Source organism: Mesoplodon densirostris, chromosome 3, assembly GCF_025265405.1.
Source record: "Mesoplodon densirostris isolate mMesDen1 chromosome 3, mMesDen1 primary haplotype, whole genome shotgun sequence".
Lineage (NCBI taxonomy): Eukaryota > Metazoa > Chordata > Mammalia > Artiodactyla > Ziphiidae > Mesoplodon > Mesoplodon densirostris.
In genome coordinates this window covers 118,991,725-119,017,647 of record NC_082663.1, presented here as the reverse complement: position 1 = coordinate 119,017,647, position 25,923 = coordinate 118,991,725, and the positions used below count along the sequence as shown (strand labels likewise).

Below are 25,923 nucleotides of genomic sequence, written 5' to 3'. Positions count from 1 at the left end.
AGAGGAGGAAGTGAGGTTTCAGAGGATGATGGGAAAGGTTGTTGAGGTACCAGACATTTTCAAGAGGCCCCAGCTTCCCAAATCTTGTCCAGCATTCTTGAACCTGGACTCTACTCCTAAGTAGCCCCATAATTTGTAGCACCCCTTCTCAATCCAATTCCCCCTACAATGCTCTAGTACCCCCACTCTCAACCAGATACCTCTGACTTCATGGTACTCTGACATCTTTGAGTACCTCCAGACCTTAGCCCTGTGCCCCTGGACTTCAAGACATATTCCACCTTCCCCTGTACATCTTCTAGATCAGTCTATCTAGCCTCCCTAAACCAAATACACTTCCTTCTTATATTCAACCACCTAAAGGATGTCCCTGATCAGACCCCTTGTCTGAAGAGCACAAGTGGCTTCTTCAGGACCCAGCCTTCTGAACACACTGATGCTCATATATCCCACGGCCATGACTGCAGGGAAGGGATGGAACTGCATACCACTGAAGGCATTTACCCTTTCAGTTTGTGTCTAGGGCTGTACATCTCCCCACTACACTCCAACTACCTAAGTAACTGCTGGTTGATATCATAATTGACATAACCGATTTGGTCTTCCTTGAATTCCAGGTAATTTTTTATTTGGGGATGTACATGATCATTTTTCACTTTTGCAGACCTGATTTTTGGCCATCTCAATTCACCTGCAGGGATGAGTCAATGACACTGGACCTATCCACCTATGAAGAATTGCTTTTATTCTTTGCTAGGCCCCATACGAACCTGGGTGGGGAAAAGCAGGAATATTTCTTCATTTCCTTTTTACTAATCTCCTAGGGCCTGGTCCTTCAGAAAAGAAGGGAATGGGCCAAGGAAACGAATGGGGTGGAGGAGAGGAGAAAAGTCTCGGAGGGGCCCTGGAGTAGGATGGGACGAATGAAGGATAAGGAACATCAAAGATAGGGGATCTAATGCCAGCTCCAATACCTGCCTTTTTCTTCTTTCCCTACCCCTGACTCCTATCGGTCCCTCTAATGAAGCTATGCCAGAGGAGCCGCCCTCTAACCACATATATCTCTCACTTTCTTATTTTCTTGGTTCCCCCTAGGGTTAGGTTCGACATCACCAAAACCTGTCCAGGACCGAACATACACTTTGCACAGAACAGGCATCAGCTATATTTAAAAAGGACATCCCTGAGGATAAAAATAGTCATAATGTCACCCTCTAGCCCTTAGTTTGCAATGCCTTTCCCAGGATGGATCTCATCGCGTCTCCCTGAACGTCCGAAGTGTTAGGCGGGGCCAAAGCCACTATCCCCACTCGACAAATGAGGAAAAGCGCGGCCCGCTGTGGCCACAGTTTCAGACTGTGAGCCGCTAGTCATAAAGCAGTCAACCGGCAGCAAGGGTCGCGCCCCTTCACACCGCTGCATCTGCGACCCCTGGCGCGATCCCTGCCGGGAATTGTAGTCCAATGAACCTCCGCTCCTATGGATTGGACTACAATGACCAGCATGCCCCGCGCTTTTTTGCGCCCCCTTCCCTTTCAGCCTCGGGCGCGGGGGAGGCTCGGCAGACCTGCTGACTGGGAAGCGGTATGGCAGCGACGCTGGGCAGCGGGGAGCGCTGGACGGAAGGTATCAGGTCCTGGCCGGAGGGTGGGACAGGGCAGGGTCAGGGAGAAATCAGGGATGGGGCTCCTGACGGCGCCTGAAGGGGCTGAGATCCTGGGCCTGAGATGAAGGATGGAGGTCTATGAGAAGATGCTGGGCCTGAGTACGGTTCCTGGTGAGGAGGGAAACCGCCCAGGGCAGGGGGCCGGGATCCGGAAACCAGGAGCGCTGGCTCAAGCTGAGGACCCGGCCGGGTACCCAGAGTCACCCGTGACGACTTGTTGCCTCCGGCCCCCAGCCCCGCCCAGGGCCTGCAGCTGTCAGGCCCGCCTGCGCCGGGGTCAGCGGGGTGACGCGGTTTCCCGCAGCTTGCTTACTCGGTCCTTATCCTCGCCTCCAAACTGGGCTACCTGACCCTCGGCCTGGGTTTGGTCTTGTCCCTGCAGCCAGCATCAGGACGGATGGGCCAGCTTTTTCCATCCTACAGTCAGGCAAAGAGTACTGAGCCAGTGCCTATTACGTACTCTGCATTATGCTGATCCTGCAGCGGAATTTGACAGACATGGGCCCCGGAGCCCACAGAACTCTAAGTCTACTGAGGGAGTTTGACAGGTAAACAGTCAGTTACAAAACAGGGCCAGAATGTCCTGGGCTACACAGCAAGGTCGTAGGTTTGGGAGGCATACTGACTAGGCACTCAGCGTGGCCTGGGTGTCAGAGGCCTCATGAAGAAAGTGTTACATATGATGACATGAAGGGTGCGTTGGAGTTAGCCAGACCTACTTAGAGAATAGTTTTGCAGGCAGAGGGAACAGCATGTGCAAAGGCACAGAGAAAAGAGAAAGCATTGATGATCTGAAGGGAGTTTGCTGTGGCTAGAGCATAGACTACAAAGGAGCTTGTGGTGAGATTTGAGGCTGGAGAGACAGGCTGGGCCCATGATAAGAAATCTGGACACCGAGCAGTGGATAGTCAGTAAGAGATGTTAAGCAGGAGAAAGGGTTTTTTAAAATCTTACCCAGATCCTCCATACAGGACACGAGTACTCTGCCTTCTTTGACTATATTGCTATGGCCCTCTTCGTACTCTGCAGGCATTATGATTAATTAAATACTCTCCTTTAAACTATATCCTCCTTGTGGTCAGGAGTAGGTCTTATGCATACATCTCCTTGATCTATCTAGCCAAATGTATTGTACATATTAGTTTTATAACCGTCAGTTAAAAAATTGAACACATTTCTACTTTAAATCTTAGTGGTGGGAGGCATTGCGACAAAAAATAATGTGTTATGATCAATTCACTTCTGACCATGGACGACAGAGAAATAGGCTTCCCCTGTGCTGCCCTAAAGCCAAGGTATTGGGCAGATGCCTCTTGAGCCCCTTTACTGGCTCTGAGTGAAGATTATTTGCTGACCGATGACTGTAGGTATGGTGGACATTATTAAGCTTCATGTTTCTGGCATTAAAAGTTTTTCGTGATTGCCTCTGTATTTTCTATATTGTTTTCTCAAGGAAGATGTTTCTTCAGCTTTGTATGGGTGTTTAGAAGTCAGCATTGATGTCAGTAACCTGGGCCTCACACTCATTTGCCTACAGGCAGCCTCCCAGATAGCTTAGGCCAGTAGCAAAGTTGATTTTCAGGTCAGACTGAAGCCTCATGGAGGTGCTGTTGCTTTGCAGCTTACATTGATGCAGTTAGAAGAAACAAATACCCAGAAGACAGACCTGAAAGTCATGACCCCTGTGGTTGCTGTAACTGCAGGAAGGCACAAAAGGAAAAGAAGTCTGAGCATGAGTGGAATCAGACCCGGCAGGGTGAGGGGAATGCCACTTATACTGAGGAGCAGCTGCTTGGAGTACAAAGGTGAGCCTGTGGTGGGATTAAATGAGTGATTTTATGTACAGTGCCTGGCACAGATGATGTGTTATGTAAGTATTGACTGCTATTATTATTTTTATTACTATTATTGAAGCACAATAGCTTCTTGGCCTCAGAGGCACGGCTAGGTGGAAGTGGAGTGTTAGGGTATAATCTGAAGTAACTGCCCTGCTTATACTGTAAGAGAGACAGGGGAAATGAGCTTGACATAACAGACACCTGTACAACATTCTACCCAACAACAGCAGAATGCACATTCTTCTCAAGTATACATGGAACGTTATCCGGGATAGACCATATATTAGGCCATAAAACAAGCCTTAATAAATTTAAAAGGATTAAAATCAAACGCTGTATGTTCTTTGAAATTGACAACAGAAGAAAATTTGGGTAATTCACAAATATGTGAAAATTAAACAACATATTCCTAAATATGTTGGTCACAGAAGATAAATAAATAGGTCACAGAAGAAATCACAAGGAAAATTAGAAAATACTTTGAGATGAATGAAAATGAAAACACTTATAAAGCAACTACACTCCAATAAAAATTAATTTAAAAAATGAAAATACAACATACCAAAACATATAGGATGCAGCTAAGGCAATACTTAGAAGGAAATTTATAGCTATAAATGTTTATATATTTTTAAAAAATCTCAAATCAATAACCTAATCTTCTAAAAAAAGAAGAACAAACTAAGTTCAAAAAGCAGAATGAAGGAAATAATATAGAGTGGAAGTAAATGAAATAGAGGATAGCAAAACGATAGAGATCTACAAAACCAAAAGTTGGTTTTTTGAAAATATCAACAAAATTGACAAACTTATAGCTAGACTGACCAAGCAAAAAAAAGGGAGAAGACTCAAATAACTAAAATCAGGAGTGAAATAGGGGATATCACTACCAATCTTACAAAATAATGATTATGTAAGAGAATACTGTGAACAATTATATGTCAACAAATTAGATAACTTGAATGAAATGGATAAATTCGATTTCCCAAAAGAAAAGCCCAAGCCCAGGTGACTTCACTGGTGAATTCTACCAAATGTCTGAAGACAAATTAACTAATCCTTCATCAACTATTTTAGAAAATACCAAAGAAGGGAATTCTTCCCAAGTCATTCCATGAGACCAGTATTATTACCCTGTAACCAAAACCAAAGTCATCACAAGATGGATACAGATTTCTGCAACATTTAAAACATTTAAAAAGGATTATATATCTTGACCAAGTGAGATTTATCCTAGGAATGCAAGGTTGCTTAACACATGAAAATCAAATAATGTAATACACCATATTAATAGAATAAAAGACAAAAGTCACATGATTGTTTCAATAGGTGTAGAAAAAGCTTTTGACAAAACCCTGCACTCTTTCATGATAACAGTATTCAACACACCAAGAATAGAGGGGAACTTCCTCAACCTGATAAAGGTCATCTTCAAAAAATCCACAGCTGGGGGCTTCCCTGGTGGCGCAGTGGTTGAGAGTCCGCCTGCCGATGCAGGGGACATGGGTTCGTGCCCCGGTCCGGGAAGATCCCACATGCCGCGGAGTGGCTAGGCCCGTGAGCCATGGCCACTGAGCCTGCGCGTCTGGAGCCTGTGCTCCGCAATGGGAGAGGCCACAACAGTGAGAGGACCACGTACTGCAAAAAAAAAAAAAAAAAAAAATCCACAGCTGGGACTTCCCTGGTAGTCCAGTGGTTAAGACTCCACACTCCCAATTCAGGGAGCCAAGTTCGTTCCCTGGTAAGGGAACTTGATCCTGCATGCCGCAACTAAAGTTCCCGCATACCACAACGAAGATCCTGCATGCCTCAACTAAGACCTGGCACAGCCAAATAAATAATTAATTAATTTTAAAAAACTCCTTAAATTAAAAAAAAAAAATCTACAGCTAACATCATACTTAATGGTGAATAATTTGATGCTTTCCAAGATCAAGAACAGGACAGGAACAAGATTCTAGCCATTTCTATTCAACATTGTGCTAGAAGTTCAAGCCAGGGCAGTTAAGCAAGAAAAAGAAGTAGAAGCCATCAAATTGGAAAGAAGAAATAAAAGTATATTCACAAATTATATGATCTAGTATAGAAAATTTTAAGCAATACCCACACACACAAACTATTAGAACTAATAAATTACTTCAGCAAAGTTCAGTATAAGATCAATATACAAAAATTATTATTTTTCTATATGCTAAGAATGAACAATCTGAAAATGAAAACAATTTCATTTATAACAGCATCAAAAAGAATAAAATGCTTAGGAATAAATTTAATGAGAGAAATGTAAGATTTTACATTGTAAACTACAAACTTTATTAAAGGAAATTAAAGAAGACCTAAATAAATGGGAAGATTGCCTGTATTCATGAATTGGAAGGCTTAATATTGGTAATATGGTAATAGTCCTCAAATTGATCCACAGATTTAACACAATCCCTATCAAATTCCCTGCTACTTTTTTGCAGAAATTGACAACCTGATCCTAAAATTCATATGAAAATGCAAAGGGCCCAGAGTAGCCAAAACAGTCTTGAAAAAGAAGTACAAAGTTGGAAGACTCACACTTCCCAATTTCAAAACCTACTACAAAGCTTCAGTAATGAAGACGGTGTGCACCAGCATAGGATAGGCATGTAGATCAATGGAATAGAATTGAGACTCCAGAGATAAACCCTTATATTTATGGTTAATTGGTTTTTGACAAGAGTGCCAAGACAATTTAATGAAGGAAAGACTAGTCTCCAACAAATGTTGTTGGGACAACTGGATATCCACGTGCAAAAAAATGAACTTGGACCCCTTCCTCACACAAATACAAAAATTAATTCTAAGACCTAAATGTAAGAGCTAAAACCATAAAACTCTTAGAAGAAAACAAATGTAAAGCTTTGTGACATATGGATTAGGCAACGATTTCTTGTTGACACCCAAAGCCCAAGGGATAAAAGAAAAAATAGGCAAATTGGACTTCATCAAAACTAAAAACTTTTGTACTTCAAAAGATACCATCAAGAAGGTGAAAAAGCAACCCACAAAACAGGAAAAAATATTTTCAAATTATATATCTGATAAGGGAGAGAGGGAAAGAGAAAGGCAGGGGAGGATCTGCCATGGAAGGAGGGATCAGAAACTAGGGTGGGGAATCCATAGGATCCTCATGGGCAGCTCTTGGGGAAGGGCCCTGACCAACATTCCAGACCCTGCATTATAGTCCCAACTGTGTTAACTGACTTACTGTGAACTCTTCAACAAGGCTCTGGGTCTCTGCCTGCCTAACTGAATTGTGTGGTAGCAAAAAAATGGAGATACTTTAAATGCCCATCAGTAGGGAATGTACATACATCCATAAAATGCAAGAATATGCAGCTTTTTTAAAGAATGTGGTAGGTTTTTATTTTAAAGTATATAGTTGACTTACAATGTTGTGTTAGTTTCTGGTGTGCAGCAGTGTTATATGTAACTGAATATATATATATATTCTTTTCCAGATTCTTTTCCATTATAGGTTATTACAAGATATTAGTATAGTTCCCTGTGCTATACAGTAGGACCTTGTTGTTTATCTATTTTATATAAAGTAGTGTGTATCTGTTCATTATAAACTCCTGATTTAATTTATCTCCCTCCTCTCCACCCCCACCCCTGCTTTCACCTTTAGTAACCATAAATTTGTTTTCTATGTCTGTGAGTCTGTATCTGTTTGGTAAATAAGTTCATCTGTGTTATTTTTTTAGATTCCACATATAAGTGATATCATATTTGTCTTTGTCTGACTTCACTTAGTATGATAATCTGTATGTCCATCCATGTTGCTGCAAATGGCATTTCATTCCTTTTTAATGGCTGAGTAATATTCCATTGTGTATATATACTACATCTTCTCTATCCATTCATCTGTCGATGAACACTTAGGTTGCTTCCATGTCTTGGCTATTGTAAATAGTGCTGCTATGAACATTGGGATGCATGTGTCTTTTCAAATTAGAGTTTTCATCTTTTCCAGATGTATGCCCAGGAGTGGGATTGCAGGATCATATGGTAGTTCTATTTTTGGTTTTTTAAGGAACCTCCATACTGTTCTCCATAGTGGCTGCACCAATTTACATTCCCACCAACAGTGTAGGAGGGTTTCTTTTCTCCACACCCTCGCCAGCATTTACTATTTGTAGACTTTTTGATGATGGCCATTCTGACCAGTGTGAGGTGATACCTCATTGTAGTTTTGATTTGCATTTCTCTAATAATTAGCAATGTTGAGCATCTTTTCACGTGCCTGTTGACCATCTGTAGAATGTGGTATATTTGTAATAATAGCCAATATTTACGTCATGTCATATGCTATCAAGCATTTTAATGAATACTTCATTTAATTATAACAGCTGTGAAATATAGGTATAATTATCAGCCCATTTCAGAAGATAACACAAAGGCACAGAGTTAAGTCCACAGCAAGATCAGATGCCAACCAAGGCATTTTGACTCCAGAGTTCATGCTGTAGTCCACCCGCTCTCAAGGTGTGGTTTGGGAACCCCAAGACCCTTTTGGGGAGGGGTCTGCAAGTTTAAAACTATCTTCCTGATAATACAAACATATTATTTGCCTTTTTCACTCTCATTCCTTCAGGATTATACAGTGGAATTTTTGAGAGGCTGTATAACATGCCATTGTATCATTTTATAAAAGACTTCTTAGATCAAAAAGTTCAGAACCAACACTCTGGTGATCTAAACTGTTATCCCTGTACTTTTCATCTCTATAAGTTATGGATCAATTCCCAAGATAAATTGTTAGTTTAAAAAAATGAGATATAGAAGGGTGATTATAATATGCTTCCATTTATGTAAAAAAAATGGGGAAGTCTCTATACATGTACTCTCTCTGTACATAGGAATCAGAGAAAACTTTTTTTTTTTTTCCCGTGCCACATAGCTTGTAGGATCTCAGTTCCCTGACCACGGATTGAACCTGGGCCATGGCAGTGAAAGCCCAGAACCCTAACCACTAGGCCACCAGGGAACGCCCCACAGAAAACTTCTAACTGTGGTTATTCTTAGGGTAGGAGATTGGAGGACAGGGAATGGGGAAGCAGGAAGATTCTTCACTGTATATAGTTTAGTACCATTGGATATTTTTCTTCTACCATGTGAATATGTTAACTTTTTAAAACAAAATTTAAACAGATAGCCATAAGGGGAAAAAAAGGTAGCTTTAAAAAAAAAAAAAAGGATTGTTAGGGTATTTCTTCTGACTTTGCTGTCCAATGGTTCAACTCTGAGGACTTAGCTTGGGCCTTAATATTATAAGGGTTAGTATACTTGTTCTATCCACTTGCAGGGATATAGAAAGAAAAAATATTAGATGTAAAAATACTTTGAAAGGAATTAAGCTGTCACTGGGAGGAGGACATTGTTAGTGAATTGTATGTTTCATTAACGTGTTCACCAGTTTTCTTTTAGGTTTGTTTTGGGGCTCACAGATTGGAGAGGGGATTGATTTACTATTTTGAAGTTAATTGTACAAAAGGGGCCTTTGTAGACATACCAAAATATATTTCTGATTTGTGTTTTTAGGATCAAGAAATGCAGAAATTACTATGAAATTCTGGGGGTTTCACGAAATGCCAGTGATGAAGAGCTTAAGAAAGCTTACCGAAAACTCGCCCTGAAATTTCATCCTGACAAGAACTGTGCTCCTGGAGCAACAGATGCTTTCAAAGGTCTGATCCTAAACTAATGCTTAATTCTACCCTTCTTATGTTGTTTGGTCAGAACAAGTTGTTTTCAGCCTCCCCTGTAATTGTTTTATAAGGCCACAAGCAGGGTTTTGTTTTTTCCTGCCACACCTCTTAGATAGTGATTATTAGCATAGCTCTCTCCTGTCCTCATTCACTTACCTTAATTTCTTTTGGAAAAAATATTTGGTTTCTCAGTGACACCTTTTGGAACCTTTCATTCCTTGATTCAGCAAATCTTTATTGAAGATCTATGTGCCAGGTGCCATGGTGAGTAAAACAGATATGGTTCCTCTTGTGGAACTTATAGGTTGGTGGCCACTTGCAAGTAGGGCCTAGACAGCATTTCCAAACTTCTTTGACCATCAAAATATTTGTTCATGAAACCTCTGTTAGTAACATGTATGAAAAAGCTTTATACAGCTTTGTAAAGAGCAAAAACATGGTTATAGATCGAATCTTTTTTCCATTGATTTCCGTGATACTTTCAGTGATATATTCTTTTTTTAAATTTTTTTTAAATTTTTATTTATTTTTGGCTGCATTGGGTCTTTGTTGCTGCAGGCGGGCTTTCTCTAGTTGCGGCGAGCGGGGGCCACTCCCCACCGCGGTGGCTTCTCTTGTTGTGGAGCACGGGCTCCAGAGCGCAGGCTCAGCAGTTGTGGCACACGGGCCTAGCTACTCCGCGGCATGCGGGATCTTCCCGGACCAGGACTCAAACCCGTGTCCCCTGCACTGGCAGGCGGACTCTCAACCGCTGCGCCACCAGGGAAGCCCCAGTGATATAATCTTAAAAAATATTTTGGGGCTTCCCTGGTGGCGCAGCGGTTGAGAGTCCGCCTGCCGATGCAGGGGACACGGGTTCGTGCCCCGATCCCGGAAGATCCCACATGCCGCGGAGCGGCTGGGCCCGCGAGCCATGGCCGCGGACCCTGTGTGTCCGGAGCCTGTGCTCCGCAACGGGAGAGGCCACAGCAGTGAGAGGCCCGCGTACAGCAAAAAAAAAAAAAAAAAAAAAATATTTTGGATCCAGCACGTAAATAAAAATCTTACTTAAGAGCTTCACCCTCAGGAATGTCATTGATTAAGGCAAGGATTATCAATGGATGCCGAAACCATTGGGTGATAGGTTGTTGTTGCATAGGATATTCACATAATGTCAAATAATCACCCACAGAATACTTATTGATTACACAGGGGAGATTTTCCTTTATAACGGAGATAGCTAGCTGTCACCACTTTAACCAAGTGATCCAACTTATCATCACCAATACTAGAACAACCTAACATTACATGTTGTAATACCATGTGGTAGTCTTGCCAAAATGTTTGACCTGAATCTAATAAAGAAGCAATCAAAATATGGGACATTCTACAAAGAACACTGAACTACTCTTCAAAAAATTCAATATAATGAAAAACAAAAAAGGTAGGGAGACTGTTATAGATTAAAAGTAACTAAAGAGACGTGAAACCAAATGTAACTCATGAACCTTGCATGGATTCACTGGGTGATAATGAATTGATGTTAATTTTCTTAGCTATGATATGATGTTGTGATCATGTAGGAGAATATCTTTCTTCTCCAGAGACGTAGCTAAAATATTTAGGGGTGAAGTGTCATAATATCTGCAGCCTACTTTCAAAAGGTTCAGCAAAAAAATGAACACATATTATATGTGTATGTGTAGAGAGTTGAGGAAAGCAATGTGGTAAAATGCTAACAATTGATGAATAAGTGTAAAGGTTTTTATTGTACTATTTTTTCATCTTTTCTGGAGATTTGAAATTTTTCAAAAGAAAAGGTAAAAAATGATAGATCTGAGACATTTTTTAAAGTCAGCATTTACCTCAGAGGGCAAGCTACCCTTGTTGATGTGCCATTGTGAATCTAGTTCTCCCCACAGTTTCTACAAGGAAACAGATAACCCACAATTTCCTCACACCTTCATGTAAGGTACCTCACAGACTAATGCCATTTCTCTGAGAAATCTGCCATATTTCAAGGGATGTGAATGTTTAAGCAACTCTGTGTAGGCTTTTCTGTTTGTTTTTTCTGCTTAGCAGTTTTATTGCTATAAATATTTAATACAATTGCCTAGCTAGAAGAATCATAAGGAAATGCTCTTTCTGACTATGTTTCTGATAGTGTTGACTGAATTAAAAGTAGGTGGGTAGGAATGTCTTAAAAGATTTTTTTTCAAGATTTCTTTGATTGTTGGTACTGATTGTATGTTTAAATGAAATTGGACAAAGTTTGCACATTTGTGCATAGGGAAGAGAAGTGATGGTATGCATATGTAATCTATTCAGTCTTTGATCCCTCTTTGAGACATTGGAGATACTTTTTTTTGTTGTTGTTCCCTGACCAGGGATTGAACCCAGGCCCTCGACAGTGAAAGCACAGAGTCCTAACCACTGGACCGCCAGGGAATTCCCTGGAGATACATTTCTTAATTTCTAAAGACCATTTTTAAAAGTAGGTTGAGGGGGGGCTTCCCTGGTGGCGCAGTGGTTGAGAGTCCACCTGCCGATGCAGGGGACACGGGTTCGTGCCCCAGTCTGGGAAGATCCCACATGCCGCGGAGCGGCTAGGCCCGTGAGCCATGGCCTCTGAGCCTGCGCATCCGGAGCCTGTGCTCCGCAACGGGAGAGGCCACAACAGTGAGAGGCCCGCGTACTGCAAAAAAAAAAAAAAAAAAAAAAAAAAAGTAGGCTGAGGGACTTCCCTGGAGGCACAGTGGTTAAGAATCCGCCTGCCAATGCAGGGGACACGGGTTCAATCCCTGGTCCGGGAAGACCCCACATGGTGCGGAGCAAGTAAGCCCGTGTGCCACAACTACTGAGTCCGCGTGCCTAGAGCCTGTGCTCCACAATAAGAGAAGCCACTGCAATGAGATGCCCATGCACCCCAATGAAGAATAGCCCCCGCTCGCAGCAACGAAGACCCAACACAGCCAAAAATTTAAAAAGTAAGCTGAAATAAGACTGATGAGTGAGGACTTTGCTTTTAGCCAAGCAGGAGGATTTTTACTGATTATTTTATTCAGGAGATTGTATGTGACTTCATGTTAGAATACCACTACTTATGTAGGAACTGTTTCCAACCATAAACTACTGCTCTCAAGTGAAATAACGCATTTTTGATGACGGAGAACAGTACTTCTTAGTTCATCTTGAGTCCAGTGTTGTTTCAGGCTTATCAGACTAGATCATGGAAGATTTCAAGGGCAAGCACTTTGGTGAACTTTCTAGGCCCAAGCACCTCTCCGTGGGTCACTGTGAAGTTGTCCAGCACCAATGAACTCCGGGCTCTTCAATGCTACTACTATGATCACCCTCAGCTACAGCAGACTATGTACTCAGGTGCTTTTTGTTTTTGTTGCAGCAATAGGAAATGCCTTTGCAGTCCTGAGCAATCCTGACAAGAGACTCCGCTATGATGAATATGGAGATGAACAGGTGATTTTCACTACCCCTCGAGCCAGACCTTATCATTATTACAGGGACTTTGAAGCCGACATCACTCCAGAAGAGCTGTTCAATGTCTTCTTTGGAGGACATTTTCCTACAGGTTAGTATCCCAAAATTATCGTTTAAGAAGTCATAGGGACTTCCTGGCAGTCCAGTGGTTAAGACTCCATGCTTCCACTGCAGGGGGTGCAGGTTCGATCCCTGGCTGGGGAACTAAGATCCCACATGCCGCTCGGCGTGGCCAAAAAAAAAAAAATTCATATATATTTTGAGATCTGTTTGAGGATCTGATAGAGGGACCATGGTATGGTGGCAGCAGCAAACTTTGGAATCAGATAACCTGGGGTTGAAGGCATGTCTCCACCCTCCAGCTATGCATGATTTTGACTTAGTCCGTCTGATCTTGTTTCCTTACCTAAAAATGGGGTTGATAATACCAACTTCACAAGGCTGCTGTGAGGATTGGATATTTTTTTAAGTGTTTTATAAATTAGAAGCAAAATGCCTATATTGTCATTATTGCAAAATAGCATTTATATAAAGGTAAAGGTTAGAGAAGTACCCCCAGAGAGTTGGAAGTTGGGTTAATTAAATGCCTGGGAAGTAAAATGAATTTTGTTAGGTGCTATTAAAGATACTAGTGACATAATTTGATATTGGGCAAGGAGGCAGACATGAGCATGTCAGACAGGATTCATGGCCCAAGTGCTTTCTTTCTTAGCCTCTTGGGGTTCTCTCACTCCCTGGTTACAAAGGATTATTTAAATAAGGGCGAGAGAGCTAAGCATGTCCCATTTCCAGCTGGTTCACTTGACATACCTACTGTTATATTTTTCTACTGAGTAAAATGGGACAATACTCTACCCTCAGAGAACCTAGTTGGAAGCAAGGACCTTGGAAAAGGCAAGGAAGGGGTGTTTGCCATATTGCATACTAAGTATTTTTCTTTCTTTTCCAGGAAACATTCATATGTTTTCAAACGTGACAGATGACCCCCACTATTACCGCCGGTGGCACCGACATGAGAGGATGCAGACACGGAAGGAAGAGGAAGAAGATAAGCCTCAGGTACCTGGGGAGGACAGGACAACAGCTGCCCATAAACACTTGTACTGAGCTGACCTTTATGTAGTATGATCAGGTTTTTGAAGTTCAACTTGAGATATGTTGCTAAAATGTGCTTTAGGAAAGCAGAAGCCTGGCAAGAAGAGCTGGATAATTGGCCCAAATAAGCCAGAATGTTACCCCCTCCCCCATCCATTCTTTGGTGACTGTCCCGGGAATTCTGTTCACCTATGGGGCTGTCTTGAAAAACGTTTTCTTGACTGCAGAGAATAGGAACCTCCTTCAAAATATTCAGTACTAAAGGGGGTTTAAGGTAAGGGATCAAGGGAGTCTCATGAAGCTTAAGGGCAGGAAGCTTGCTGGGCCTTATGTCAGATGGGAACCAGGAACTGGGGTGCTGTCAGGCCCCCATGCAGCTGTGCTCTCCATGACTCTTGGGGCCAGACTGTCTCCAGTTTTCCTGCCTCCCTGCATCTGTTTTGTTCTCCCTAAGCAGGCTGGCTTTTTTGCTTCCCCTTGCAAATGTCCAGTCTACAGTGCCTCAGAGTATGTGTCCTTTCTTCAAGTGACTGCCTAGCAGTGAATGGTGATGAATCTCAATCCCAGATGCTTAGGAGGGAGAATGTGATCATCCCTGCTATGGTTTGATGTCCCCCAGATGTCCCACAGTCCGTTCAGCTGAGGCCAAGGCAACAGAGTTGCATAATAACATGACCTCATGAGAGTCATAGTCTGGGCAAGCTCCCACACAGGTGTCTGCTTCATTGGTCTTAGAAAAGGGGGCTGCAGAAGGATTACTGAGTGTCAATCCAGATTGTAGGTGGGCCTTGTTCAGCCTTTTCAGCAGACGGAATGGGGCTGTTTGGTACTTCTCAGCAGAAAGTACAACCTTCCCAGAAAAGCCTTGGGCTATGTGCAGTACATCAGTAATTCATATTTTCTTTGGGAAAACTGTTCTCTTTTCAGTAAACTTTATATTGATGAAGAGCACTTACACCAAATGCTTTTTCTTTTTCAGACTACATATTCTGCATTTATTCAGTTACTTCCAGTTCTGGTGATTGTGATTATATCTGTGATTACTCAGCTGCTAGCTGCTAATCCCCCATATAGTCTATTCTATAAATCGTAAGTCAAATATTTAGAAATATTTCTTAACAAGCTGGTACATTACTAACATTCCATTTCACCTTTTGTTGTAGAAAACACTGATTTTGTGTTTAAAGGAACAGCTGGATAGTAATAATGCAGAGGCTCAAAAATATTGTACTTCAGGCAGTTTCCCAGGCACTCAGGACCTGGATTGTTTTGTTCTACAGCGACACCATCTGGTCAGCTGCAGAATAGCAATGGCTGGTTTCTGAAGGATTAATAGACGAACTCCAGGTTCAGATTAAATCCTTAACATTCCACTTTAGAGTTAAAAAGGACCTTACTGAGCTTGTGATAGTATCGCTGGACCCCTGTGAGTCTGAGAACATAGTAACTAAGATCTAGTGATTATTTCCAATTTAAGAAATTGCAAGAATAGTACATTTATTCATAAAGCTATACAGTCAAACCATAGTATCTCATTTCTTTGCTTTTGCTAAAAATATAGAAATCATTATAAAATTTGTGTTGCATGGAAAATTTGAGCTCTGATAGGAATTTTAAAATTTCTTCAATTAACTATTTCAGTTAAATCAGTTCTCAATTTGATCCCTAGACCAGCATCATCAGCATTAACTGCCAACATGTTAGAAATGCAGACTCTTAGGCCTTACTCCACATCTACTGAATCAGAAACTCTAGGGGTGAGAACCAGCAATATGAGTTCTAACAAGCCCTCCAGATAATTCTGGTCCATACTAAAGTCTGAGAATCACTGGACTATTTTTTTTAATTAATAATGGGAAATGAGTCATTACTATTATAGTTTAGCAGACAAAAACCTTTCAAAATGTGGACTCCATGGAACCGTACCTAACAGGAAGAGCTCTTGTTGGTGATCCCTGTAGACTAAAGACTATCATTCTAGATCAGTATCTTCATTTTACAGAGAGGAAAGCTGAGACTCAGAGGTTATTGCTGTCGGGACACAATGGCCTGATTCCCTCTTATTCCCTGACTTCCCATATTTCTCCACATGCTACTGCTACCTCCTTCCTTGTCAGGCCAGTGGGACAGACAGGAACCTACCCTGGTAACAGCTTCCCAGAGGGAGGCAAGAGCAGTCATGGCTCTTAGACATCCAGGAAGATCCATAAGTTGAAAGATCAAAGGAAAAGGCTAGGAAAAGGTCAAATATAACTCCTTTAAGATGGACTTTGTCCAGTTTGGACAAAATCAGCTTGGATTTTGCACATTGCCATCACATTGTTTTAACTTGAATTTGAACTCCCGTCTGTACTTTCTTACGGTTAGACTTCAGTTAACCCAGACCTGTTAAAGTTGCCGAGCACCAGACACCTTTGGATATCTTAGACCCACTGAGAGTTAGCCTGGAGGTATCATTGAAATCTTTTGTCTTAGTTTTTCGCAGTTCTCACCTAATGGCTATGTGTAAAGTACTTTTTATCATGTCCTAAAAATTAGAACTAAGTTGGTATAAGCTGTCTGGTTATTTTTAAATAGTTTATAGTAATAATCATTTCATTCAACCAACATTTACCAATAGCCATTCTGCGCCAGGTGCCATGCTAGGTCCTATACAATATAGAAATTGTTTTTTAAGCATTCAGCATTCTACTTTTAACATAGAAAGCAGTCTAAGAGAGGTCAATCCAGATAGCTGCACCCCCATATTCACAGCAGCATTATTTACAGTAGCCAAGACATGGAAACAACCTGAACACACACACACACACACACGTGCGCACTATGGAATATTATTCAGCCGTAAAAAATGAAGAAATCCTACCATTTGTGACAATATTGAGGGACCTTGAAGGCATTATGCTAAGCGAAATAAGTCAGAGAAAGACAAATACTGTATGATCTCACTTATATGTGGAATCTAAAAAAAAAACAAACAAACCAAACTCAGAAAAAGAGATCAGACTTCTGGTTACCGAATGTGGAGGAGAGAGGGAAGGGGAATTGAAGGAAGATGGTCAAAGGTACAAACTAACAGTTATAAGTTAAGTAAGTACAAGGTATGTCACATACAACACAGTGTTACAGTAGTAACACTGCTGTATGATAGAAAATGATAGGAAAGTTAAGAAAGTAAATCCTGAGAGTTCTCATCACAAGGAGAAAGGTTCTTTTTCCTTTATTCTTGTCTTATTTATTTTCTTTTTATTGTATCTATATGAGAAGATGGATGTTAGCTGAACCTATTGTGGTAATCATTTCATAATTATGTAAGACAAGCCTTCATGACGTATGTTTTAAATTTAAAAAGAGAGAGAGTGAAGAGAGGGAGGTGAATCCTTTAAGGAAATAAATATGTTGAGATTGAATCCATTTGAACATGCTCACATAATAGCAACAATGATGACATTACACTTACTGCTTTGCTTGAGAAATAATAAATGTTAGATGTATTAGAAAATGATATCTGCATCTGCCCTATGAAGAGGTGACTGTGTGAATGATCTCTGTGAGGCCAGTGCTAAAAGTGATATTGCCAAGTATGACAAGCATACCTGAGCCTCTCTCTCCTTGTTTCAGGACCTTGGGCTACACCATTTCTAGAGAAACCCAGAACCTACAGGTGCCTTACTTTGTGGATAAAAACTTTGACAAGGCCTACAGAGGAGCATCTCTGCGTGACCTGGAGAAGACGATAGAAAAGGATTACATTGATTACATCCAGACAAGTTGTTGGAAGGAGAAGCAACAAAGTAAGATGCTCTAAAAGGGGCTTTAGCTGGTGCCATGCTTCCAACGTGAGGCATCCCCAGCTTCCTGATCCCTTCTCTCTCCTTGTCTGAGCTACTCATGTTTACGTGAACAGGGATAGGACAGAGGCCCATTCAGGATATTACAAAAAAAGGGAAGTTTATTGACAGGATACATGTGGCCAGGACTGGGAAATCTTAGGAACTTCAGCAGTACTAGTTGCCTATCTGTCTGTCTGTCTCTGAGTCTCTACATCTCTCTGCCTATCTGCCCTCTCTCCTCTCTCTGCCAGCTTCTTTTCTTTGCTTTTTCAAGCTCTCCTCCTTCACAGCCTTAATTTGCCATGGTTTATTTTGGTTGCTACCCTCCTATTCACTCTCCCAACTTCCCCACCCCCACAAGTCATTGGCCCCTTTCTACATCACAAGCTTCCTGTTTAAGTAGCTTGCTGGTTTGGTCCATGATTTCCTAATTTCACATTTCCCAGAGGGAAATCTGATGGATCCAACCTAACCAAAGTTTTATAGGTTGTTGTTATTGAGTTCAGTGCCCCTTCTCTTCCCCTCCAATCAGCTGTGGCCACACAGAACAAAAGCGACTCTCCCAGGAGCAGGTCTTCCACACTGTTTGCCTGGAGACAATGGGGGTGACAGTGTTGGCTTCCAACCCCAGTGAGTGTTCATGGGGAGTGCACACACACACACACACACACACACACACACACACACATATCCATTAGTAATTGTATCTTATAAAACTTGGCTTTGGTTAATTTTTAAAAAGCAAACAAACTCATTTTTTAAAACCTAGTCTGTCACTGGGTATTGTTAAACATCTAACAGCGCCTGATAAATTTAGATCCTCAGTCACAGTGCTGCTAAGTCCTCGCTGACCCATCATGCATCCCAACCCCACCCCAAGTTAGTCTCTCCTTCCTCTGTGTTTTTAAAGCACTTTGCTCATCCTGCTAAGACAGTGCCACCCTCACCATGTTAACGTGTTCTGTAGGTACATGACAGTCTCCCTGCTGGACTCTGGGCTCTCTGAGGGCAAAAACCATGTCTTACTAATTTTGTGTCCCAGGCCCTTGGCACAGTCTTTGCTTCAGAACAGATGCTCCACAAATGTCTTTTGAAGAGAGGATTCTCAGGACTGGAAAACAGTGAAACTGCTGAGGACTAGGAATCACTGAGCAGGGCTACTGTCCTAACCCTGCCCCTGAGGGACCTTATCTCAGTAGGGCAGAGCCCATCTGACCTCTCAGGTGCATTAGGAGCTTGGTAGGCAATGACTTGGATGTAAGGAGGAATTCAGCAGGAGGAGGAAGTTGCTTTTTTATTGAAAAAACTGAGGGGTCAGGAAGTACCCCTACCCCACTGTTAAACTAGGTTTTGCAAGTTTCAAAATCAGGAAAGAATTTTGGAGCAAGATAGAGGCCTTAGACTTAAAGGCATTATAAACGTGGATCCAAATCAGGTGAAGGCCACAGTGTATGTGCTAAGAGTCTCCATTATTTTAGACTCTGAGAGGGTTTTGAAATTATGCAGAGAGCTCACGGTAAGGATTACACCTAAGGTGGCTTCTAGGCTTTTGTCCCCATCCTCATGAGGCCTACTTTCAGGGCTTTGGAACCCTCCAGGTATAAACAGATCCAGTGGGTGAGCATGATGCGTGTACCCACAAGTTCCAACCCGGGGGTTATCATCACACACCCCTTAAAAATCTATTTCTGGCATTTAAGGATGGTGGCCGTCCGGAGCCTCCACACAACCCAAGTGCCATTTGAGAACAAGCAGCATCTGCCCTCCGGATCCAGCAGCAAGTGCAGCCAGCATGGTTAAATTTAGCACATGGAGGTTGTAAAAATAAACCCGCTTGAGAACAAAGTTCACTCTTGGCAAAATACCGAATGGAAACTGTTTTTAGCAAAGTTAGCCACTGTCTTTTAAAATCTTTTGTTAATTTCTTTTCTCTGCTTTCTTCCTCCCAAGGAGGTTGTATGGATTATAGAAGATGGTATGAGTATAACGCTTAGCATGGTGTCTGGCATATAGTAAGTGTTTGGGTCCTGACTGAATCCAGACCTTGCTTGGCCTTGCTCGACTGGATGCAGCACTGTCTTATGAGGCCGGATCATGATGGTCATTGGGATCTGTCGGGGTCTTCCAGCTGTCAGGACTCTGATCCGGGCTGTCATGCAGGGTTTTTTGTTTTTTGTTTTTTTGCGGTACGCGGGCCTCTCACTGTTGCGGCCTCTCCCATTGCGGAGCACATGCTCCGGACATGCAGGTTCATCGGCCATGGCTCACGGGCCCAGCCACTCCGCGGCATGTGGGATCTTCCCGGACCGGGGCACGAACCCGCATCCCCAGCATTGGCAGGCAGACTCTCAACCACTGCGCCACCAGGGTAGCCCATGCATGCAGAGTGTTTCTGAGACAGGCTTTGGGACTTGCCTCTCTTGGCAATTTGCCTGAGTCAGCTTACCTTGAAGGTGCAACGCTCTGTCCATCTATTACACTGGCATTCAGGGCTCGGGAAACATCTTGCAGAGAAGAAAAGATGTTCCCTTGATCCTGCCCCTGCCAAAGATTTTGTTTCTTCTTAGAAGTTATTGAATATTAACAGAACTTGTGAAAAGTAACATTCATTGAGTTAACCTTTTGTTCATTGAAGTGCAAAAGGATTCACTGGCAGTTTGGAGAGAAGTTTCTCCAAGCATGGTCACGGGGGTGTGCGACATAGTTCCTTGAAACACTGCCCTTGTGCAAGGTCATTGCTCTCAATCTCTGGAGCATTGAAAACTGGTTTCAATGAACTTTAAAAAAGCAACATCATGTTTTGAGAAAAGCATTCATATATGTGCAGTTCTCTTTCATCAGCTTATTACAGTGGTTGTCAGTGTATAAAATAGTAAGAATCACTAGCCCTTAATGTTTTCTGGAATGAGATTTCAGGCAATGAGATATTTGGATAAGGTCAGTAACAAAAAACCTAAGGAAATCGTTTCAAGGAAAAGCAAAGCCATAGGATCTGCTCTATATACTGGTGTAACTGTGACTCAGAGGACCGAAGGGACAGCCTGGTTTCACAGAGCCTTCTTGAACAGGTTTCCCACATGCCAAAGAAGCCAGACAAGTGGAGTCAGTGCCTAGCTCTGGGCGGAACCAAGGAGCAGAGGGCTTTCATCTGGGTGCGGTGCGTGATCCGCCATGAAGCCACATCACCTGCGAGGATGCCTGGGCGGGGGGCAAGCTCTGGCTGGCGCGCACTGCAGGCCCCACACCGCGGGGTGAGAGCACATTGTTCTAGAGCCTAGGACACCCCCTGTTTGCCAAGCAACTGCTGGGCCAGGGCCCAGCCTCTGAACCCCCATCGCAGAGGGTGGGTTTTCATGCATACCCACCCCTCACCCTGGAGTCCTGCACTTAATCTGCACTTTGGGCCTTACTTGGTGTGAACGGGACCATTGTGAGCAGAAATGCCTGTATTTTGTGTTGATAGAGACTTATTCAGAAACCACTGTGCATTGTTCCCTCTGGCTAGGTATTAAGTCCTGTTTCCAGGCAGTTTGCTGATTAATCAGACAGGTGCCTCTCGTTCCACCAAGAAAAACAAAATCTGTCAGCAAGATGACTAAGAATGGATAGACATATTTCAGAATGATTAAAATAGCATTTTCACAAGTGTGGTCCTTTAAACATTGAGTAGCTGCCTGCTATTTGAGGCTTTCAGAAGCCACGCAGCCCCTCGAAGCATGCCATCCTGTTAATACACAACACGTCTCTGGAGTTGCTTTTCAGGCATTCCTTCCTACGAATGTCTCTAAAACTATACAAAAGGATAAAAAAGAGAGGCAGCCAAACCACTGTTGAGTCCGGGAGGACAGCAGAGATTATATTCTGGTTAAAAATAGAATGACTTTCTCCACCATGAAGAGAAAATGAAATACATTTCATCAAGGAGACAGAGGTCACCGGATCCAGATGATTTCACTTTTAAAAGAGCCCAGCTGCCTTTGGCCTTTGAGTTAGGGGCCCCACATGTGGTGAGGGAATGAAGAACGCCACCAGCAACCTGGCCTTCTATAGAAGGCATGCCTGCCAGTGGAGGGCTCTGTGTCAGTCCGCATATATGAGTTATGATCCAGCAACGCAGAGGGAAGGGTGAAGCAGCTGTCTTTGTTTCAGATGACAGGAACAAGCGATTGGACTCTATTCTCTCCCAACTGCCATCTGAATACCATTCGTAGGAAAGCCCTGAAACAGGGTCTCCTCTTACCGCACGCGTGCAGGTTTCCTAAGTCTGGTGCCAAATGTTCTGTTGATAAGAACTAAGTCCAGTGCTTTTGTAATAGAGCACAGATACTGTTGGACTCCAGGATCACAGGTGTCCCTTAATCCTCAGCACCTGGTGGGTGTAGCGTAGCTGCCTGATACGTGTTTCTTGAGTAAATGAGAGTTTCTTAAGTTTAATTGAAAGACAAAGCATTAAAGTAAAAGGAGCTTTGCTTCCAGAAGTATTGAAGTGAAACAGAGGGGCTCAACTTTCCTGATGAATTGTTACCTCTTTTATCTTTCAGAGTCGGAGTTGACCAACTTGGCAGGATTATACAGAGATGAACGATTGAAGCAGAAGGCAGAGTCGCTGAAACTTGAAAACTGTGAAAAACTTTCCAAACTGATTGGCCTACGCAGAGGTGGCTGAGAGGATGGTAATCCTATGCAGGCTCGGGGTTTTGCTACGTGTTACTGTTTATGTTCCTAATTCCATTGTATAATACAAAATTAGGAAATGACGAACATTTTACAATTTGCTAACTTCGTTTGGTGGGCAGAGTTGGAGGTGCTTCAGCACGGAGCCAGACTTGTCATCACAGAATCCTTCCTGGGGATTGGCTCTGGGGGCCAGGAGCAGGTCATCTAAATTGAATTAATGGCAAAGCATTAGATTCAGCCCCCTGCTCTGCGCCTACCCTGCCTCTAGAAATGTAGTTCAGGGCACCCCAGAGCAGATTCATGTTTTCTTCCTTCTTCCCTTCAGTGAAGTCTCAATAGCTAGTCATTCCTAGGCTTCGCCAAAGCAGCTTAATATTGGTTGTTTACAATGTGCACTGAGAATTATACCTCTCCCTTCATTAGGGTCATTGTCTCCCCACCAGATTCAGCTGTTGGAACAACTCAACTTTCCATTTTCTAAGGGAAATGTGGAGAAATGTAAACTGTTGTAGTCCACAGTTTTCTATTTGTCTAATATCTGTTCAGAGTTACTAGCATTAGCAAACTGCCTAATTTGAGTTTCTTTTACTTCCTTAACCCTCTCTCTTGTAGAGAGCCCAGAAATTAAGTTATTGAGTGAAACAATTCAATGGACACATGGAAGCAGGGGCCAGGGGTGAAGGTAAAATGCAAGACTAAGTCTCGGCTGCTCAGTGCAGGTTCCCTAGTCCATCACAGAACCCAGAGAATGTTCTTTTTGGCATTTCCCCTTGGAGCATCACACTTGAGCTGAGTCCCTACACCCCACAGAGGTACAGTGGTCAGACCTAAGAGGAGGCCCTGCCAGCCAGCTGGGCTGTTTGCTCAAGCCTAGAGATAGAGGGGAAAGACCCTCAGTCTGTGGCTATGGGGGTCTGGCGTTGGCCCCAGCAGTCACTTTGTTTAACCCAGTGCCCTGTAGTTTGTGATAGGGGATGCTTTTTCATGTAGTCAACATTTGTTGAGTGCCTGGTATGGAATGAGAACATTGGCCCAGAAAGGATGCATGGTTGAACTGGGTCACACAACTTGTTGTAACAGAGCTAGATGGTAGGCCAACTATCAAGTAGGAAGTGTGTGATCATCCCCATTGCTCAGGTAATTCTAGCCATATTGGTTAAAGCAGAATCTTTCCCAAGGATGCTCCTCCACCCACCCTGGGATCCTGTATCCTTTCTATGGCAGTGCTACATCCACTCAGGACACCTCTCTACACCACTTCTGTATACAAAACAAAAGCAGGCAGCTCTTCCCACTGGTGACAAGGAGGAGGGAAGTTGTTGCCTGGACTGTGTGGTTCTGGGCCTTCCTGTGGAGGTGAGCTACCAGGATTGAGCAGCCCAGATTATATCATGAATCTGAACCTGGAAGGATCAGTAGGTGAATGTAGTCTACACTCCATGTTTTCTTCAGGATGGAAGAAAAGTTCCTGTTGGAAGGAGAGTCTACATTAAAACTTGTTTCCAAAGTAGAGTTTCTCCTTTCAGATGCATAGCCGTGATTTGGGCAGATGAGTCTAGTATTGTCCCACGTGTGGGCATCCCACAGGGTCAGGAGATGAGTCCAGAGGTAAAGAGTGGGACTTTGGAGGCTGGTAGGGGCACCTGTTCAGCTGTAGGGAGGGAAGGCAGCTCCAGAGATAGTCAGATTTTGTCACCCAATGAAGTCTATACTCCTGAGTTTTGGGGGGCTTCCTTGATCCCCTCTGAGCGACTGAAGGGATTTACATGGTAAAATGTGCCTGTGAGCCAAATGAGCTATAGAAAGTTATTTTCCTGTACACACAAAAATCAAAGCTCTCCTGTCCCCAACCCCAATCTCTGCTAGAAAATGGGCCATAATTAAACTGACTTGACAAGGTAAAAGACTCTGCTCTAGATGCCCATGAATAGCGTAGTCACACCTGGATTTCATGACAGAGATGAGTTATCTGTGATGATACTAAATAGAGGCAATACTAACTCACTTCATTAAATGTCAGGTCTGTTGTCTGTTTTTATAGCACTGATGGTACTGTTTTATTTATTACCTAATAGACTGCAACACTCACATCTGGTTTTCCTCAAGGGAATGGTATTTGCTTCGGGTTGAAGGATAGTTTAATCTATTTAGTACTGTCCAGAATATTGTTAAACTATAATTTCCTGGGTTGCATTTTAAGATGGGTTGTCTGCATGATGGTAAAATAAGCGTTTTCCTCTTGCCTACATCATTTGGAAAGTTTTTATCATATATAAACTCTCTAGGCATGGCGTATTCTTGCTCTCAGAACTTGGCATGCAACTCTAGACTATTTCTGTGAGCACAAATGCAGACTGGAGACGCGTGATGGGAGTGGGGCTAAGAAATAGGGCTTGAGGCTCGAGCAGAAAGCGAAGCTCTCCTAAGAATGGAAGTGCCCTCTGCACTGCATGATCAGCAGTGAGGAAGGTGGGATGAAAACCCTTCTCATCACAAGGGGCACTGCAATTTAAAGGAATCCGTGTCCCCAGATTAGCAACCCTGGGGTTCATCTGCTCAAACTAGAAGCCTTCTGAACTTCCTTGATGAGCTCCAGGCCTCACAGCTTGGGAGAAGTGACCAGCAAGAAAATGCCATTGCTGTTCTTTCTGTTGGAAACTATTAGAAATTACGCCGAACTCCAAACCCCACTGGAACGTGGAATCCAGCAGCCTAGTCAAGCTATGTGTTACTCTCATTTACATCCTCACACTCAGGACTGGCTTTGTGAGGAGGCACTGTTTGGATTCCAGAGCTTTCTGTTATGAATAGCCACACACGCGGGTTCATTGTCTGCATGCACTGTTCCTCACAGGAGCTAGCACTTAATTAGTATTTATTTTGGATTCATTTAAGGTATATGCTTAGTGTCCTAATATATTTATTTTTGGAAAGGACCAACTTATTATCCATCTTATTTTTTGAGCCTGCATTGTTGATAACCTGTGCAGTGACCACCAAGTAACTATATACCTGTGTGTTAGATATTGATTACATCTTTTGCATCACATTCAGTATTTGGAATTAAAGATGTGAATGTTCTGTGACCAGAGCCAGGTTTGACACAGATGGAATCAGCTCCTGGTGGAGGAAGAATCCTGAAAAATCTGGTCACCTGATCCATTGCATCTGGATTGAGTGTATTTTAACAGAAAGAAATTAAATGGTTTTATATAAAAAGAATGGCTTTATATTTTTCCTTTGTTCTTTTACCTTTGCCCATGGCACCCGTAGGTACTGCATATTGCCTGACTCCTTGGAGCCACTTAGGACTAGACAGGCTGTTGACCTCTGCTCCAGTGTTCCCTCATACATCAATGGAATTATTGGTGTTTAGCATAATAGATAGCATTGGTGGCATCACCAATTCAATATTTGTTTTCCATCAGATGTCAGCAGCTGCAGCATATTACAGCCAATGTACACATCAAATCTACTTAGCATCTGAACATCAGGTGTTATCCCAGTTCCTTGCTGGCTTTGTTCCTAATGGTCCTCAGGGTAGTCTTGGTTTAGAAATACAGGACATTGTTAATGTAATAATAATACCTTTCATGTGAAGA

The 25,923-nt window shown here is 42.7% G+C and overlaps 1 protein-coding gene across 1 annotated transcript; it reads left to right on the top strand.

The window, feature by feature from the left end:
- Nucleotides 1–1,510: 1,510 nt before the first annotated feature.
- Nucleotides 1,511–25,545, top strand: DNAJC18 (DnaJ heat shock protein family (Hsp40) member C18). The gene is made up of 8 exons (XM_060093432.1): nucleotides 1,511–1,626; nucleotides 3,288–3,471; nucleotides 9,076–9,221; nucleotides 12,625–12,810; nucleotides 13,669–13,778; nucleotides 14,794–14,903; nucleotides 17,433–17,605; nucleotides 22,186–25,545. The coding sequence occupies exons 1-8, from the start codon at nucleotides 1,587–1,589 to the stop codon at nucleotides 22,308–22,310; spliced, it is 1,074 nt and encodes a 357-aa protein (XP_059949415.1). The 5' UTR covers nucleotides 1,511–1,586; the 3' UTR covers nucleotides 22,311–25,545.
- Nucleotides 25,546–25,923: the final 378 nt, after the last annotated feature.

Excerpts from the sequence above, each read along its gene's own strand:
- DNAJC18 (XM_060093432.1), top strand. The coding sequence starts at position 1,587 with ATGGCAGCGACGCTGGGCAGCGGGGAGCGCTGGACGGAAG. Across the intron at positions 1,627-3,287 it reads CGGGGAGCGCTGGACGGAAG|CTTACATTGATGCAGTTAGA; the intron begins GTATCAGGTCCT and ends GTTGCTTTGCAG. Across the intron at positions 14,904-17,432 it reads TATAGTCTATTCTATAAATC|GACCTTGGGCTACACCATTT; the intron begins GTAAGTCAAATA and ends TCCTTGTTTCAG.